The sequence below is a fragment of the Fundulus heteroclitus genome, chromosome 23 (assembly GCF_011125445.2).
Source record: "Fundulus heteroclitus isolate FHET01 chromosome 23, MU-UCD_Fhet_4.1, whole genome shotgun sequence".
Lineage (NCBI taxonomy): Eukaryota > Metazoa > Chordata > Actinopteri > Cyprinodontiformes > Fundulidae > Fundulus > Fundulus heteroclitus.
In genome coordinates this window covers 21,248,747-21,267,691 of record NC_046383.1, presented here as the reverse complement: position 1 = coordinate 21,267,691, position 18,945 = coordinate 21,248,747, and the positions used below count along the sequence as shown (strand labels likewise).

Genomic DNA, 18,945 nt, shown 5'->3' with positions numbered 1-18,945 from the left:
GGACTAATCAAAGAGTTCAGAGAGCACACATTCTTTTTTTTTTCTTTTTTAAAAACTTGCAGTTTTGGTAAGAAGTTGGTTGAATAAAGGGTTGAGTCTGAATTCAGTTACTGTTGTTTTTTTATCTAAAAATAGATCGCTAATCAACAGCATAAAATGGCAAGGGCTGCACTTAAAATATAAATTTTTGAATTTGCTGATAATTATCAATATCAGTTCATATGATTTATATTTTATCAACATGCTTTTTATCTATATCGTCCACCTCTAACTAATCTAAAAGGTCTGTCAAGGATATTTTAAAGGGCCTTGGAGGAGAGCATTTTACTGTGGGTAAAAGGTCACATGTGGTGCATTTCTCAACACTGCAGAGGCAAAATGCCATCTCAAGTATGTTTGGAGTAGAATCCAAGTGCAGACAGGAACATGTGATGAGCATAATGAGGATTTAACAATAATTGCATAAATACATATAGGAAATGAAACATGAGCAGAGTCACAGGCAGAATATCAGGGGAACAGACAGGCAAACGTTTAAACAAGAAGTAATAGTGGGATTCAGCAAAGATGATCAAAAGTGAACTTAAATACTGACTAAAGAGTATTGACATGACATAGGATGCGGGTGAGTCACTCTGCTGATAATTTGTAACAGCTGAGGCAGAACAAAGGTAGGAAAACTGGGGGAGGGAGCTTAATTAACAAAGAGGAAGCTGAAGTAAGACGTAAACACTTAACCAAAGGAAAAGACAAATATTGACCCAGGGGAATAAACTAGAACACACAGGGAACACAACACAAGAAATAAGAAACTAAACCTAAAGGAAATAACTAATATGGCAAGACCTTGCTTACACTGGTAAACACAAAAGACGGTAAAACTGTATTTTTTTGTTTATGTAAGTATATGTGTAGGTTTGTGTGTGGCATTCTGATTCCTGAACAAGTTAGAGAGAAACATCATTATTGCTGCACATATTATTAAGCTTTGTGTTGCATGCTTCCTGAAAAGATGGCTAATGGTAAAATAGCTAATAAGAACTTAAATGACAGCAAATACACAACACTATATACAAGCAGCTATCTGCAAATAAAAATATACATCTTCAAAACTGCTGCCTTCTGATAGAGGCTAATCCCTTATTTCTTACGAAATACTCAAGGCAAAGAGTACTTTTCAAGTGTAGTTCCCTATTTTTGGAGCTTTATAGCCGTTTCTCTTTATTACATGGGTCTCAGCTTGCCTATACATTATTTCTACTGCTTTTTCTTATTTGTTTTGAGTCGTTCATTCATGAGGCAGTGTTTATTTGCTCATGTTTTTAGAGTTCACACAGAAATGTCGGATTTTCTTCCATCCTGTTAAATGATTCGTGACAGGCATCCTGAGAGACATCCTCTCTTTTATCCAGGTTAATTAAGAATGTATCATTGAGTAACTTATCTTCATGAGTTTGCCTCGCTGAGGGGAATATCATTGTGGTAAATGAGAATAAGCCTAGATGATTGTGGGAGAAGAGAGCTGAATATAGAGAATTTGAAAAGTAATAAGCCAACAAATGGAGCATAAATACCATTATTTTGGTAAGTTTAGAGCAAGAGTCGTGTTAGTGTGCCTGTTCTTCTGTATGCTGCTGATCACAAGGGTAGAGGCTTACAGCCTTTGTTTTATTTTCTTTTGCAGTTTTCTGTGACAATCTTCTCAAGGGTGATTTGGCCAAATTTGACAGCCCTGTTTTTATGAAAGTATGTTCCTGTTTATGTTCTATGGAAACTCATAAGCCTAAAATGTAACTCACCCCTGTACCAGAGCCTTACATATTTAAATTTTTTTTTTTGCCTAAGGGTGCATTCACACCAGCCCTGTTTAGTCCTATTTAATCAGACATTGGTTCCTTGCTAATTAATGCATGCTCGGTAGGAGGGATTGCTGCAAACTCATCAACAATGTAAACTACTGTCCACCATGGCTACACGCTCTTTCAGGAAGAGTGAATGTTGCTTGTCAAGACTCACTGCAGTCTTCTGGGTTTCCTTAGAACTTTTTGACCAATCTGTCTGTATGATTCGATTGAATTGACAGCGCCTTGAGATGACGTGTGTTGTGAAATGGCACTATGTAAATAAAATTTAACTGAACTGAATTGAGTTGGTTCTTTGCTCAGAAAGTTCAATTCGTTTGGGGAGGTGTGACTGCGCAATCAAACTCTGATGTGGATCAAAAAAACAAAGTTGGGTCCGCCTAAAAACCTAGGTCTCGGCTCAGTTGAAGTGAACTCTGGTATGGTTCAAATGCATATGGGAATGCCAAGCGGACCAGAGGCTGCAAGAAGGTGACAACAGCACAGGGCAATCTAGGTAAATACAACTGTAATTGAGCAACAATAACAAAGGTAAAATCTGTTGCCATTCATACTGTTTATATTTTCGCGGAAAAGGAAGTTGTGCTGTGTTGCTGACCAACTCTATCCTTCAGTGGTTCTTGGTGCAGCACCACCACAGGTAAATGAGTGAACAGGATGGTCAAAAGGTTTGGTTTGTTTGACAAAAGTACCATGTGAAAGCAAATGGCACCAGCTGAAGATTTGTAAGGGCTGGGCGTGGTCGGGGCTACTAGAAAAACTTGAATAAATGCTAAATAAACTAACTGAATGCTAAGCTGATAAACTGCTAACCCGAAAAATCCACAGCTTGCAAAGCTCACTATTCCACCTCTCTAAGGAGGCGTACAAGATGGAGCCATATTTACACCCTATAGCTGCAGTGCTACTGACGTAAAATTTCTGGTGAATACCAATATTGAGTCGAAAATCAATGCAAAACACTCATTAAACCTTAGGAGGGCACCACACAGACGGTTTTAGACACAAAAGCAGCTTATCAACAAATGTGAAGTAAATTCTCAAAATAATGACAGGGACATGTACCGCAGTATAAGACACCCATTTATACAGTTTATTAGCAAAAAAATAGAAAAAAGTTATTTTGGGGCTAAGCTACCCTTTAACTAATCAGAGTTGATCATCCTACCAACATTTGCAATATATGACTCGATGGAGATGGAACTTTTATAACAGAGGTGAAAAATGTCCAATCATTAAGAAACACCAAGCAGATGGAGGATCTTGTCCAGGATACCATCCACGAATTAACCAGCACTGTCATAGATTTCCAACAAAATGTTATATTTATTTCATTTATGTTTTTCATGTATTTTAAGGTTTGATCTACCAATTACCCTGCCTTTTTGTGGTAATGTAACACTTAGATTTTTTATCCACCGTCATGAAATCAGAGTAATGGCGTAAAACATTTAGTGCAAATGAAACACAATTAGAGCTGCAATACCATCAATTCTTGCTTCAGCTCTTCAATATATTTTCTCAAATATGCAAAAATGTAAAATATGCATCTTTATTCATCCACTTTATGAACTTGATATTGAAAACTATTTAAAATTGCCCTTTTAAATTAACATTGGGTAATCGGTGGTTAAGATGGACATATCAAATGTGCTTTATGTGAAAGCAGCAAATAATGCCTGTAAGGCTCAATTTCACAGATGGGTTCAGTCCCCTTACGATGTTAATGAGTTGTATTTGGTGCATCAGAGGAATAACTGACAAACTCCTCAACATAATCATTAGTGTCATCCCTGGCAATGAATGTGAGCCAGACACTGGCAGATGACTTCAAGCTTTTCATTTTCTATTTTCATTATTTTGGGTTCAATACAATTTTACTACAACTTTACAAATAAGCCTGACAATATGATTACTGACTACAGTAACCACAATGCAACCTTGAAAAAAGTCTGAATAAAACTTTTTCAGAAAAGGAATGAATTGCTGGATACCAGGAAGACACCATTTATGATGCCTTTGAATCAATTTCTGCAACTAAGGAGAACATGAACTGATGAGTGAATGATCAGTGGACTGGATTTCCACCATTAACTCTGCTGCTGCTGCTGCTGATTAGTCTCCAAGGGCAACCAAGGATTCATTAATCGAACTGAAATCAGCAGCTGCTGATTAATGCCTCCATCCTTGGACCTGTACTAACTTCAAATCAAAGTGTTGTTGCCACACTTGTCAATACAGTTTGGAATCTGACCAAAGAACACATCAAATTAGAATAAACTGCAAACCGCTGCATCTCTAGCATGGTACCTTTCGCCATATATTAATTTAACTTCCTTAAAACTTTAAGGTTGTGAAGCAGGAGTACCATCGTTTCCAGAAACTGAACTCTTGCCTTTTAAGCTTGTAGCCTGATTTGGAGCTAAAAAAAAAAAAAAAAAAAACCCTAGAAAAAATGTGAAGAAGCAATTTTGGTAAAAGTATTCTGACATTATCCACAGCACGAATCATTTTATAGTCAAAATCCAAATGGATGTGGATTTTAAAAACCTGGAGTGTGACGCCTGCAGCACCACTTGACTGATAATGGAAGGCACTGCAAAAGCATGTCAGACCCAGGATACCAGGCAACACTCCCATAGGGGGGATCAGATTGTTTGACGGATGTCTATAACTTATTCGATGTCTAATTGTTTTGCCATCCATTACTCCCAGCTGTGCTGTTTGTGTGGGAGGCAGTGACTGCGGAGCGTGCTTTCAGCTCTGCAGCACTCAAGTTGTAGTGGTGCAGCACAAACAGCACAGCAAACAGGATGGAGAAGATGATTTTTAGTCTTATTTCATTATATATATAACTGACATCAAGTTATGCACGGACAGACTCATTAAATGGATGCACAGATGTCTCCGTCTCATCTCACTACATCCTGACAAATTGTCACAGTTACTCATGTGCATGTAATGTATTGTATGGCGCGGGGTGCTTAGATGGTGAGAAGTTGTCTGTCTGACAGAACCTTCAATAATAACTTCAAACAATCTGTAGCAACCATTAGAACATGTAAAAATGATGGATTAAACTGTCACAACCAGAAAGTCCAAAAAATAAATCTTCACTGTATCTTTCAACTGTTAAATGAAGACTAATGTTTATTGCTCCTTGGTTTTTGTTGAGCAAAACTTCCTCATGATCTTGCTGATATACTATTACTGAACTCTCTGAAATAATTATTATAATCTCAGAGTGCTGCATCATTTAAAAAAAACAAAAAAAACTTCAGTAGTTTAAGAAGCAGAGAGAAAAGACAAACAGTAAAATATATATTTACAGTCGGATTATCCCCTGGAAATAGCTGGAAAAAGGCTGCATGAACAAATTTAAATGTCAGTCCCTTCAGCTGATCTGCTCTTGTACCATGGAGGAACTATTCATGAACAACTATAAATACATGGAAATATTTGTATATCGGATGATACAAAGAATAGTCAATACTGTGGCATGTCAATGGTTTGAATAAAACATCAGCAGGAGTTATGAGACACCTGAGAGACGTTTTTTGTTGGCTTGTTTGTTTTTCTTCTTAGTACATACAAGTATTTCCTGCATTCATTTAGAAAGTGGGTTTACTGTCTGTTTAAATGTGAAAATGTAAAAAAAAAAAACAACAAAAAAAAAAACTTGTCTTCACCTAAATCATTTATTATTAATTTTATAGATGGATGCTTGTCCTTTCAGCTCTTTGCCTTTTTCCATCTTTACAGTTTTTTGTAACCAGTTTCTCACATGTGAAATCGAGCCGTCTTCCGCACGTCATTTCATACCAGACATTCATCAGTTAGTCCCTGCGTGGGGGACATTTTATACAAAGAAAACAATTTAAAGTAATTTCCTACTTTCTATTTATGAAGTACTGTAGGGAAATGTGACTCTGTGACTCCAATGAATAGTATGTACCTACAGAAAAGCTGCTTAAAGATATTTCATATCAAGGCTAAAACCCTATTTGTTTAAAGTTCCCTACAAATGATAATGTGGACGTTTGTAGTCCAACTTGTCTTATACTGCATCTGACCTGCTGCTACTATTCCTATGCAATGTGCTTTCCTCTGTAATGTTTTCCTTCTGTCTCTGTAATTGTTTTCTTTCCTCTCTTTGTTTTTTGTTCTGTTCCTGTACAGCATTTCGAATCATCTTATTATTGAAAAGTGCTTTATAAATAAACTTGCCTTTTTATGATAGATTATATACAGAAATTTTAAAAATAAAATACACAAAATAAAGCCTGCACAATACAAAATTGTTTAAAGATGACCTATTATGTATGAGTTTAAACAAGTTAGGATCAAGTGTGTAAAGAATAATAATAAAATAATTGGATGCAGCAACAGTTTCTGAATGGTAAGTTTGTAAATAGACACAGGGCTATTAGTAGCTTATTATTGGTGTTAGCTTGTGCTAAATGACAAATCATGTTTTAGGTTATACATTATTGTCCCTGTAGGGAAATTTTCTCTTGGACTATGTGCTAAAAAGATAAAATAAAATAAAACTGCTACTACTGCTAATTAAACATCAACTATACATATTGTACATTCCACCACAGTAAGGGAAGAAACAAAACCATGTAGTGTACAGTAAAAACACAAAAACATAAAATACACCAGACCACCTATATTCCAATAACAAACAACAGCCTTGATACATCCACATACTATACGTCTACCTTATTTATTAATCTGATGGAGGTAGGGATGAATGAATATCTATTAAGTTTGCAAATGAGCACTCTATACCATTTGCCAGAAGGTAGCAATTCATTTTGTGAATAAAGGATTTGTGTAAGATCAGACCGTACTCTCTGTGTGAGCCTGAGTACGGACTCCTCGTAAATCGACTGCAGGGATGAATAATAAGTCCTCCCTATGATTCTCATTGCAGTCCAAGTTTAGATTTTAAGGCAAGACAAGGCAAATTTATTTGTGTAGCACATTTTAGTAGAAGGACAACACAAAGTGCTTTACATGATTGAAACATAGGAAAAACAAAACAGAATGAAAGCAAGTAAATAAAAACAAAAAAAACGTTATAATAAAATGTAGAGAAACTGAAACAAAATAAACAATAGGAAAATGGAAACTAAACGCATATATTAATGATTTTAAAAACAGTTAAACTACAAACTTAAACTGATGTTTCAGTTGATAGTTTAACTAGAACAGTCAATGTCAATCCTAAACAAATGGGTTTTGAATCTTGATTTAAAAGAACTCAGGCTTTCGGCACTTTTACAGTTTTCTGATTACCAAAAAGATTACCAAACCATGCTGACATTCCATACCTGATATTGCTTCCCAATACAGCCTAATAGAACAAAAACATAATCCTCTGATCAACCTCCAGAAAAATACAGTCTCTGCTGTAGGTGGGGGCACAACTTATTAACAAAAACTTCTCATTTAAACTGGTTATCAAGGTGAGCACCCATATATCTATAAGAGGAAACCTGGTTGATTTGCTGATAATGTATAAAAAGTCAGAAGTTGTCACCTACTGACTTGATTGATCAACATTTCTTCGGTTTAGTTAACCTTAATCATGAGGTGGTAGTCATCCCACCACTGAACAAATGATCAGACTTCATTAAGATATGACGTCTATATTTTATGCATCAGGCCGAGAATAGCAGTGTCAGAGATACAGCTGTCCTTGCCATTGTACAGCTCATAAAGCTGATATAGTGGACTAAGCTCCGCTGTGGTTGCTTGGTGAGGGGCAGCACCCGCCGATTTTGACGTAATAATTGTGAGGTATGTGAAATTACTCATTTTCCAGACACGAACAAAACATTTACTTATTGGCAAAAAAACTGCTGGATGTTTTTTTTTTTTTTTTTAGCTCTTGGACTGTTTCTAGAAGCAGTAAAAAAAACTTCTAGAAACAGTCAGTTTAGCATAACAGGCCTTACTTTAAGATTGAAACAAATTTTTACATTTTTTTTTTACATTTTCCTTCATTTTCTTTCACTCAATGCACTGAATGTCACATTTGATCTCATTGTTGACAGGCAATCTACTTGTCAAGGTTTTCCTATATATATAAAAAAATAAGACAAAAAGCTGATATTTACATTTTTTGCGACAGCATTTCATCCTGATCCAGTATTTTTTTTATATTAGCCAAAACATTGTGGGATTTCTTCGTTTGTTTTGTTATCAGTTACTTTATGCTGTTTTCCACCTACCGCTGCTCTCTTGTTTCCTAGCTAAACGTTATTCACCTTCATATACAACCAGCCTTCTGCCTGCTGTGTTTTGAATGTTAGTTTGAATTTTGTTTGCAGTACTTTGTTAATATCAAGGGATATTAACAAAGTAAACAGTAACCGTAACAATTTGCTGATACGCAGCGTTACTCATGTGGATACCGATTTGGATCACGGTTATACACTGTGTGCGTGAAAATAAGACAATTATGTGAGCTGGCACTGGAGTTAGTACTAATAGCACACTTTTAATCCAGGTGATCAAACTGGAAGATGTCCAGTTCTTGTGTTAGAGTGCAGTCAGTACGTACGATAATGGTGAGGTTAGTGTCCCATCTGCACCAGGATCCAGTCCCCTGGGAGACAACTTAAATGACGAAGCGTGTGTTTTGTCTTAAAGAAAAGCAAAATACTGTTCCCACAGTCACAAATATTTGGAAATCAGTGAATGTTTAGGCATCTATATCGGACCTCGCACCTCATTGACTTTGGCAGACAGGATTTATTCTGTTTCTCATGTGTAATTTAAACCCCAGTTAAGAGGACGGTGTGCTTGTGCCTCATTCCTTTCAGTCATGTCTAAGAGCAACACCGGATTTTGATGCACCAAGGCAAGGCTGTTCTCATTAGTCTCGGTATCCGTGAGGAGCTGGCCCAGATAAACCTGCTCAGCAAGTCTTTCCCTGAAGAGTTGCAGTTAGTGTGCTAGATATGCAAAAGCAAGCCAGCAAAGAACAGAAAGAGCTCAGTGGTGGGAGGATTTAAAATCTGGAATGCTGTCGAGAGAGCTGCAGTTCAATTAAAGCCTCCACAAACCCCCAAACTCTGAGTGTGAAGATGAGATTGAGAGTTAGGGTGTGGGGGGAGTTGATGGTTGTAATCACTTGGTTTAGATGAGAGTTTCTGTGGATCTAAGAACATTACACACTTGAGGGTGGCTTACAAAGCGGCCTTGGTGTTTCTTCTATAGGCCTACATAATCAATAATAAGCACAACATAAACGTACAACGATGAGCCTCCACCAGCTAAAGGTTGCAAAAGCAAGAACCCACCTGTCCTTAATAGTCAACAAATATTCTGTGACTATAAAAACTGTTATAATTTGTGCTTATGTGGGCTCATCATGATCATGGATGTCATTAACTATGGGGTTTAAATTTTTACCATTTTTCTTGGAGGAAATGATACAAGAAACAAATTTCAATTTTTTTAAAAAAAACAAGAACTTTGATGAACATCTTTGAAATCTTGTTGGATTACCTTTAATTAAATAAATCTCTATAAGCCAAAAATGACGGTGATATTCACTCCCAATCACGCTACTGTATACACGGACATCAGTTAGAATAATACAATTTGAATAAACATCTTTTTTTCAGTGTTAACCATTTTCTTAGGTTTTTCTAAACCCTAATGCATTTTAACATCAAACATTCAAGCATGTTTTTCTTGTCCATGTCCACGTTTTGGAATAAACTCACATTTAAGGTTCACTTATGTCATACGTTCATAAGCAAAGCAAAATTACAAAACATGTGTTTGATCGTTGCACCCCATGTTCCAAGCATAATCACAATTTAGGATATAAACTTCAAATAATTTTACATGATGCCAAAAGTATCATGTTAAATTATTCTTACCTTCTTATCCTTGCAGGATAAGAATCATTTGGTGGGATGTAGGGTACACCCTAAACAATTTGCCAGTTTGTCACAGGGCAACTCAGAGACACACACACTACCAGATCTAAAGGCAGTTTAGAAAGATCAGTTGACCAACATGCATGTTCTTTTAGCATCTGGAGGAAGCCAGGGTTCTCAGAGAGAACTCATTCCTACAAGGTTGGTCTTGCCTTTCAGCAAGACCTTCTTGCTGAACGGCTACCTTACAGTACCATTTTCTGATCTATTCTCTTACTTAAAGGTTTCAGGCTGCAATAATTAGTGTATAGTTTTTATTTTTATTATTATTCTTTACACACTTTGAGTCTCACAGTCAGTGTAAATTGCACATTAAGACTAACTCACCTTGATCCAGAGACTTGGCAGGAGCCCAGCTTTTGAAGTAGTCATCCTGAGTGAAAACAGAAGACACTGGGATTTAAAAATATCTTCCAGAATAAGTGCAGTGACAACACTGGGTATTAAGAGGAGATGAACCCGCACAAACTCAGCACTACGTACAACAACTCTCAGTGAGAGGCAAAAGGGATTAAGTTGCTCTTTGAAGATAGGTATAATATATAATTTGTACTTTATTGTTGCTATTATTGCATTTGCGCCCATGTAAAGAGAGCAAATCAAATCAATTAAGTGAAAATGAAACAATAACTAGCTGCTTTTAATTAAGCCTAAATGAAAAAAAGATTTGGGTGTCTTATGATAAATGCTCTTTAATTCAGTCAATTCATTCAGAGGGGATCGTCTTCCTTTTTAGATATGACTCCTGTTTAGTAGAATAATTCAAAAGATCTCTATGGAAATAAAGCGTGATTTAAGTGTTGCTGTTAAGCCTTCTTTTTTTTTTGTATGAGACAAGAGCAAATAACAGTCTCACATATAAGACAATCTAACCTATTGATGGAAGCGGAAGTGTTTTGTGAGATGCTGTTTGAAGAATTAGTCACATGTAGACAACCTGCCGAAAAAAACAAACAAAAAAAAAAAAAACAGATGCACACTTTAAGAACAGCGTGCATCTGCCCTGTGCAATCCAAACAGAGCAAGCATAATTTTTTTAATATACTTGACTTAAAAAGCCTCTCTTGTTTCCAGGGTCTCCAATGACCTAGGAAAACAAGGTCAATGTTTTTGATACAAAAAAAAAAGGTCACAAAGTGCTTTTAAAGAAAGAAGTGTGAGAACACAGACAGAGCACACTCCTAGACTTGAAGTGGCGGTGTCTGAAGTTCAAGTATTTCCCAGAGCGAACCATATGTTTATCAGCGGGTAGTCAGCCAGTGTCAGTGACATGACGTGATGGAGGCAGAGGAGCCCGCTGGGTCTCAAAGTGGGATCTCTATCTTCTTCATTATTGAATAAGAGAGATGAAGGTGGTGGCTGAGTAGGGGGTCGGTGGGATGAGATGGATGGCTGAGTCCTAAACTGGGAAAAACCCAATCCTAATAAAATCTGACACAGACCAAGTATTTACTCTATAAATGACAACTCCTAACACTTGACGCAAAAGATTTCAAAATAAAAAGTTCAAATGTAATCAGCCCCACGGGACTGATCATCAGTGCTCCCAGCCGTGTTCAAATCACATCTTCATTTCTTCAGGTAAAATATTAAAAGCAATGATTTCTTACCATAAAGTTCCACAAAACAATTCAAGGTCTGCGTAACAATGTGTATGTTTCTCTAGTTAATTTGTTATTGAGAAATGCTTTAAATGCAACCAAAAGCTGGGAAAACTGCTTCCACATAAAAATAAACAAAGAACAGTACACCTAAAACGTCACGGCTAAGCAGCCTGGGCCGGCGGTGGCATTCATGCTATGTCATTAGCCACATTAGGTAAACTTCTCTGCTAACCAACAACAGACTAAACAGTTTGACTGGACCTCAGCTGCCCTTTACCATCTAACATGAGCTGTAGGTGAAGACTGTAGACCCCAAAACATTCTCAAAGGCTTTGAACTTTTTCACATGTTGTCATGAAAAAGGTGTCTTGTTGAAATTGGATGTGACAGACCGACACAAAGCAGTGCATTGCTGCAGCATGAAAACTGCAGCATGAAAAATGACATTTCAAAGATTTTTACGAAATAAACTCTGCAAAGATTTTGTGTGCATATACACAAAGCTCCTCTGAGTCAATCCTTTGTTGAACTACTTTTTGCTGCAACTAGATCTGCAAGTGTGTTGCGGTAGGTTTCTACAAGCTTTGCACATCCAGGGACATAAATTTGAAATCTCCTTTTCTTGTTTGCAAAACAGCTCATGTTCAGTCAGATCGAAAGTAGTGTGTCGCTGACCATCAGTGTTCCAGTGTTTGCTGCCACATACTCTCAATAGGATTAAACCTGGAGTTTGACTGTAACCATCCAAGACATTGATTAAGGGCATTAAGCATCTAGTTGGGGAACTTCTACCCAAGTCTAAGGTATTTTACCATTTCTAATAGGTTTTCTGCAAGAACTGCTGTGATTTAGTGCCATCCATCTTCCTATCAGCTTCCTCCAAATGTTTTCGGTTTTTCCTACGTGGCTTGTTTGCTACTGTACTTCAGATTTGACTCATCATTGCTTTCTTTTTTTTAAAAAGCTGTTTTTTTCTTGACATTCTTCCATAAAGGCCAAATTGGTGGGGAGTATGAGTAATAGGTTTCCTGTTAGCAGATTTTTCTACCTGAGCCTTGGAGCTCTGCGGCTCCTCCAAAGTTCCTACAGACCTTTTGGCTGTTTCTCTGATAAATTGTCTTCTTTCCTGCCTGTTTAGGTAGACAGCCATGTTTTGGTGCTCTGAGAGAAGTCCTAAAATCTGAAAAAAGTTTCATAACCTAGACCCTTCCTAACACTTATCCACAACCCTGACGTGTGTGCTGTGCCCTTGAGCTTCATTAAGCTGTTTTTCCGCTAATGTTGCCTAACAAACCTTTTGGGACAGGACAGTATCATTTATACTCAGAATAACTTTGATCGCAAGTGAATTATCTACCAATCAGGTGACTTCTGCAGGAACTTTTTTTTTTTCCTGCACTGGGTTTCTTTTAGGGGCATCAGATAAAAGGAATCTGAAGGCAAATGCATTGCAAATGTTTCTGATTTGTATTTGTAGAAAAAAAAGGTACTTTAACTGCAAGTGCTGTAATTTTATTTTACCATTCATGATCTCCTTTTAACTTAGAACTGTTAATCATGTTGTACAAATGCAATGTATAATATTTTGAATACCGTTTTATAATGGAATGTGTTTGTACAGCTGCCCAGGTACTGCAGATGGAAATTTTCATCTTTTCTATGACAGAATAATGTATTTTGTACATTGTCCCTGCCAAATAACCTAATAAAACAAACAAACATGCCACTTTCTTTTCTCATCACAAAGTTTTGTGCATGTTATGCTCTTTATCAAGTAGAACAAATAAATCACAATGATTTATAATGTGGTTATAATGTGGAAAAAAATGGGAAAAAAAGGTTATATATAAGGGCTGTAAATAGTATTTCAAAGAACAGCCTTTGAAAGGTGTACACACATAACTTGATGTCTTATTTCATAAAAACGGGTGCTTGTTTTTTACTTTTTCAAATACAGAAAGGCAAGTTTCTAAACAAAGCTCTAAAAACCCTTGAGCTCTGCCTTTCTTCACACAGCATTCCTAAATTTCTTGTTGATAAATGGCGAACATTTCTGTCAAGCTTTTGTGTATATATGCCTTTGGTGTACAAAAAACAAAGAAAGACAATGACTAAAATTCACAATAACTAAATTTTTTTTAGAAAAACCATCTCTTAATACCCTAAATGCTTTTACTGTAGAAAGCATGAAATCTTTAAAAGCAACGAAGCAAGATTTTAACATGCTGAACAATGCCAAGCTATGCCTCACCAAATATCAGATCTGTTGTGAATTTAAATCAGGAACTTTTCTCCAGCTCTCTGGCTTAAACAAGTGTCAGACAAACACTGCAATGTCTGAGGCTACAGGGAAATAAAAAAATACACACACACAAAAAAAAAAACACCATTAGGTTAAACAAACGAAGACAGTACTTACCTCAGCTTCCTTTAAATAATAGAAGAGGGCAAAGCAGAACACAAGAGAAAGAGAAAACAAAGAAAGAAAGGTTAGTAATTATGGTTCAATACGCCGTGTATCAGATCTATTACAAGCCTGTGTTACTCATTCTGAATACTGAGCTTAACCCCAAAGATCCATTTAATGTGAATTTGATTCAGAAGGTGGTAGAATACCAGAGGACCCGCACATTCACGCTCTTACACTGCCAGCCTTATGAGGCGGCCTTATTTGATGTGGCATGTAATTTAAGACACAATCAGGGCAAATTGTACAGGCTGAGCAGCGGCACAGCATAAAGCACGAAAATGGAGGAAAAAGAGGAAGGATAAGCTTCAAAGTGAGGCAAGCGGGGTTTGAATGGTGTGTAGTTGTATTATATTTTTGATAGACAATAAAAGGACCAACATCTACATATCCATATATTTATGAATGGCAATTATTATCACTCCATCCAAATAAATGATGGGGACTTCATAAACATTACAGAAATACAAAAAAGTGCAGGCAATAATAAAAAGGAATTGAGCCACAAGTTGATCCTTTTCAGTGTCCTTCTGTAACAGAGCTGAGCTGCATGCTGATATCATGTGCACGCACTTTGTCACTGGATTAAATGTCAGTACCTAGACACATGCAATCTTTTGCCACAGTCGGAATAGCACAACACTCTAGAAGATAAAACTATGTTGTTGCATCTGGGAAAACAACTGAATAATTTCACGATGCACTGATCCGATGAGGTCAGACACGACTGTTGATAGTAGTGTCTCGCTACAATGATCACACACTGATCAGAGATACGGCTCAACGTACCCTACTGCTCTTCAAGAACCAGGCGTGTCTGACATTAAACTTTGATTTCACGTCAAGCATCAGAGGCCGACCAAGATAATGAAAAAATATGGGAACATGTCAGTAAATTGGAACATGCATTACAGTGAGACTCCTTTGCCTGGTTTAAAATACTTTCTGAAAATAATGTTTAAGGAGGTATTAAACATACTTTTCATTCAGGCCACATTTCTGCATTATTTAAATGTTTTATTTATCGGTCCGATATAATATTGTAATCGTAAATGTTTTGTTTTTATTAGCTGTCAGTGGAAAATCATAATTAACACCAGTCTATGGGTGTTATTAATCTATTTAATGTGTTTCACTTCTTATTGAGTTACTGAAATTAATGAACTTTTTAATAATATTGTAATTTATTGAGATGTACCAGTGTGCAGCTGAAAAAGGTGCTCAGGTCAGCAGCATATTGTTAAATTTCCTTCAAAGATTCATGAATAGCAAAGTTTTAAGTACTTTTAAATATCAAATTTGAATTTAATTGGCAATTTAAGAAATACAAATTATTATTATTATTATTACATTTGTTATTTTAGGAAAACATTTGTCGTTAATAGTTCTAATAGAGTTGCTAGTTTAACCAGGGCTGAGATCACATTTTATGCACCATCTAAAAGCAAACTAATCAATAAATAAATCCCACCCAGCCTCTCTTTCCCAACACTACACTGAAATATTTAGAGATGATGGCCTGACCAAGTGAATTAGTTACAGAAATAACCTTATTTCTGTATTTTGCATTTAATAAAATATGTGAAGCGAACTTGAGGCCACATATCAAATCTGCCAACGTCGAGTTGGGTCTGTAGCACACATTACTGTCTCATCTACTGAACAAGTGTGTTTTGTCTTTGTCTTGTACATTCAGTCATTAAATGTCACTTTAGATGAATACCATCAGTATCTTTACATTCATTTAACCTAACTCTCACCAGCAAAAAGCCTTTGCTTCGTTTGCATTGTATTCAATTAGATTGTTACTTTCAATACTTTAACTTGCAAATCATGGCTGTGGTAAGACCTGCTGATCGATTCCCACACCACCCTAAATACGTTGCTGTGTTTTCCCAACGCAGTAAGCTCGGATTTCAGCGTGTTAGTGAGAGGCTGTAAAGGTTACATACCCTATGGTTCCTCATACATTAAAAATGTGCTTAAACTGTGCTTCAAGGATACATTTGTGTTGTCATGGTTATGGAAAAGCGAGCTGAAAAATACACAGCGACTGTGGGAAGTCATGAAATGGAACGGCTCACCCTGTCATTTAATATGGGCTCAACTGAAGAGACAAGATGTGGTCAGGGCACAGAAGAGTGAACTGGAAGTGTTTTCACAAAAATCTGTGAAATCTTAAAACTAGTCAACCAGTAAGAAAAAGGCAAATTCCTTCTTTAATGTTTTATTGTAAAAGTTGTGCTGAGCTGAATTTAGATCAGCTGTGATAGTTGTTGGTAAAATGAGGTAGCCTCGATACTTGGAGGCATATTTAATATTTATTTAATAGTTATCCTTTACCTGACCATATGTTTGCTGCCTGATTTTCCTCATGTTTTCCACATCCAATTCCAGCACTAGGACTGAAATGGTCATGCATGTGCTTTTGTCTGTTAACTCACAATGGGGCTTTTGCTTCAGACATTTAAAAATATGGTTTGAGGCCAAAAACACCCCGGCTATTTTTATATTTGACTCTGTTGGAACATAACTTGTACCTGTCTGTGCAAAGTTTCAATTATCCGGGTCATGGCAACAGCAAACAGGCTACCGAAGGTAACTGGACTTTCGTTCAGTTTTTCTTTTCTAAAAAAAAAGATTCTAAACCGGTTCAGGAGTCTGTCAATTTACAAGCATTGAACAAATGTTTTGAAAGAGTGGTGAAAGAAGCCATCTTGGTCAAAAGAGAAAAGCCCACACTGGGCAGAGGGAGAGGATTGTGCTTCCAACTCCCCAGTGTTTACAGCTCGGTCCTCCAACACACTCCAGAGAGATCACATCAGCAGTCTCATCATGATTCAGGTAACCTAGTACTCCACTCACACCAAGCAATATCCTCCAATGACCCAGGACAGTGGCGGGTGGGTCACTGATTTGTGTCTGACTTAGATGGGCCCCCATGTGCTTTTAAAACAGCAGTGCACTAACTACAGGTTGCTCAAGTTCAATCACCAGAACTGAAGAAGACTGCTGCATGGGTGTGGAAACATTTAAAGAAAAAAAAAACTGAGCGAAAATCCGCTTGCCTTCGATTTAAGTTTGCTTATTGTCAACTTGACCCCAAAATTTCAGACTCTGGATTGCAAATCCAAGATCTGTGTTCTTTGACAAAATTGTGTCAAAGGACAAACTGTGTGAAAGAATAGGTTTGTTTGGTAAAAGCGTGTCTGCCCGAAGGGCCCCTAAGGCTAGTGTGTGGTGCTTGACATTCCTCAGGGTCCTCTGAGCTAACGGAAAGCTTTGACTGTCTATTTGCCTCAATTTTCATGCTCTCTACCACTGCACAGTAGTGCTGTACAGACAGTTACCCATTGTAAGGCTACTGTCTGGTATATGATGCTGAACAAATAAAATTGAATAAACTAGTTGCCAACATGCTTATCTGTACTCTTTGTTTACAGACAGGTGACTTACAGAAAATAGCTGCATGCATGTCATATCTGACTCATATCCTATGGATTGAAGTTTTGATGTTTTTTCATTCTTCAACCACCTGAGCAGTTTGGTCTCTGTTGCCAAGTGAATTTTGACCAGCAGCCACAACGATGTTGCATTCACTGCATTCACTGCATTCAGCTGCAGCGTCTAGCAGCAGACCTTCGACTGTATACAAGCTACTGTTACTTGGGGATGACAGAGTTGCTGGTGACCCCATTTCTATTCTGCTGAAGTAATAGTGATGACCTTTCCTCACAAAAGTCCCCCATTAATATTTGAATGTGCACATCTCTGAAGCATTAATAGGCTGCTTAGCTCACTGCGACACTGTCCCAATGTCATTCAAACCTTTTTAAAGAGATTACAAGGAGACGAAACTGTGCCTTTATTATCATATAATCTTTGATGGCGGTGGAGCCGCTACGTTCAGCAGCGGGTGTCAGACTGATCAAAGTGTATCTGTTTAAAGTTAGGAAGACTCTGATGGAGCTATCTCTGAGCAAAAAAAATTTGAATGACTTGATAAATTAATTTAAGAATTTAGTTAAACGCTATTTAAAATGCATTGAGGCTTTCAGTGTAGATGGGATTACGTATTTATAAAACCACAAAAGAGATTATTAACATTGACGTATTCTAATTAGTGTTAAATGCATTTCTGTATTTAAGCATCTCTAAATTAAAGTAATCTTTATTATCAGAAGCTGCTGTTTGGTTACTAGTGGATTAAGTAAAACTAGATTGTAATGTTCAATCAGTAAAAAAAATATAGAAAAAAGCAGGCAATAATGATGTATTAGTGTTAAATAGGAAACCCAATGCTGGAATCAGACTTAATGCTTCACTTTGTAAAACATTCTAGATGGCTTGCAATATTAGCAGATGAAAAGGCCTCCTTTTCTGTGCCATGGTTGCGAGCAAGAAAATGTAATACAGTAGTTTTAATCCTTGATAACACATAACAAAAAAGAAATAAATAATGTGATGATCATAGCTAAAACCCACAGGGGTTATTAAGAATCCACTAATGCGAGACGGCAGATGTCTCGCATTACAGTTTTAGTTTCAGTAGATTAATAATTAGAAGTTGGTGTTTGCGCTCAGAAACCTTTGTATGGTTTTGTTCTCCAGCAATTGTGAAAGATGCAAGTCTAAACGCTTAATTCTACTTCTATGTTTGTATACAGATAAATCCTCTAATACATTTCACAGATCAGGCATACCGTTAAGAACATGTGCCGGACACTGCATCGTTCTCACTTTTACTGCCAAAGCAGCCTTCACCAGTCATGGCAGGGATTTCCCCAGACCCCCCCGAAGTTTCTCTGTGGTATCTTTCACTAAGACGTTCACAGCAGATTTATCTTTTACCGTAAGTTCCCAGAAGGATTTGGAGACCAAGTAAACAACTCTAATGCTTTTACCTTTCTCCAGCCATTTTTGCTCTATGGCAATGAGAATTATCCTGCTGAAAAAGACCACAGCCATCAGGAAACAACTATTTAATGTAAATTTAATGTAATGTATGTTCAGCGGGGTGGTATGCTTCACAGTAAAATCCACAGGGA

The 18,945-nt window shown here is 37.0% G+C and overlaps 1 protein-coding gene across 3 annotated transcripts in view; it reads right to left on the bottom strand.

Annotated features, from left to right (window-relative positions):
* Positions 1-18,945, bottom strand: part of spock1 (SPARC (osteonectin), cwcv and kazal like domains proteoglycan 1) — a 194,545-nt gene that overhangs the window by 70,721 nt on the left and 104,879 nt on the right. For all 3 annotated transcript variants that reach the window (XM_036127090.1, XM_036127089.1, XM_012882163.3), the window contains exons 3-4: positions 13,850-13,858; positions 10,154-10,199 (exon numbers count right to left, since the gene is read on the bottom strand). In XM_036127090.1, the coding sequence (XP_035982983.1) occupies positions 10,154-10,199; positions 13,850-13,858 (55 nt within the window). The remainder of the gene's footprint in view (positions 1-10,153; positions 10,200-13,849; positions 13,859-18,945) is intronic.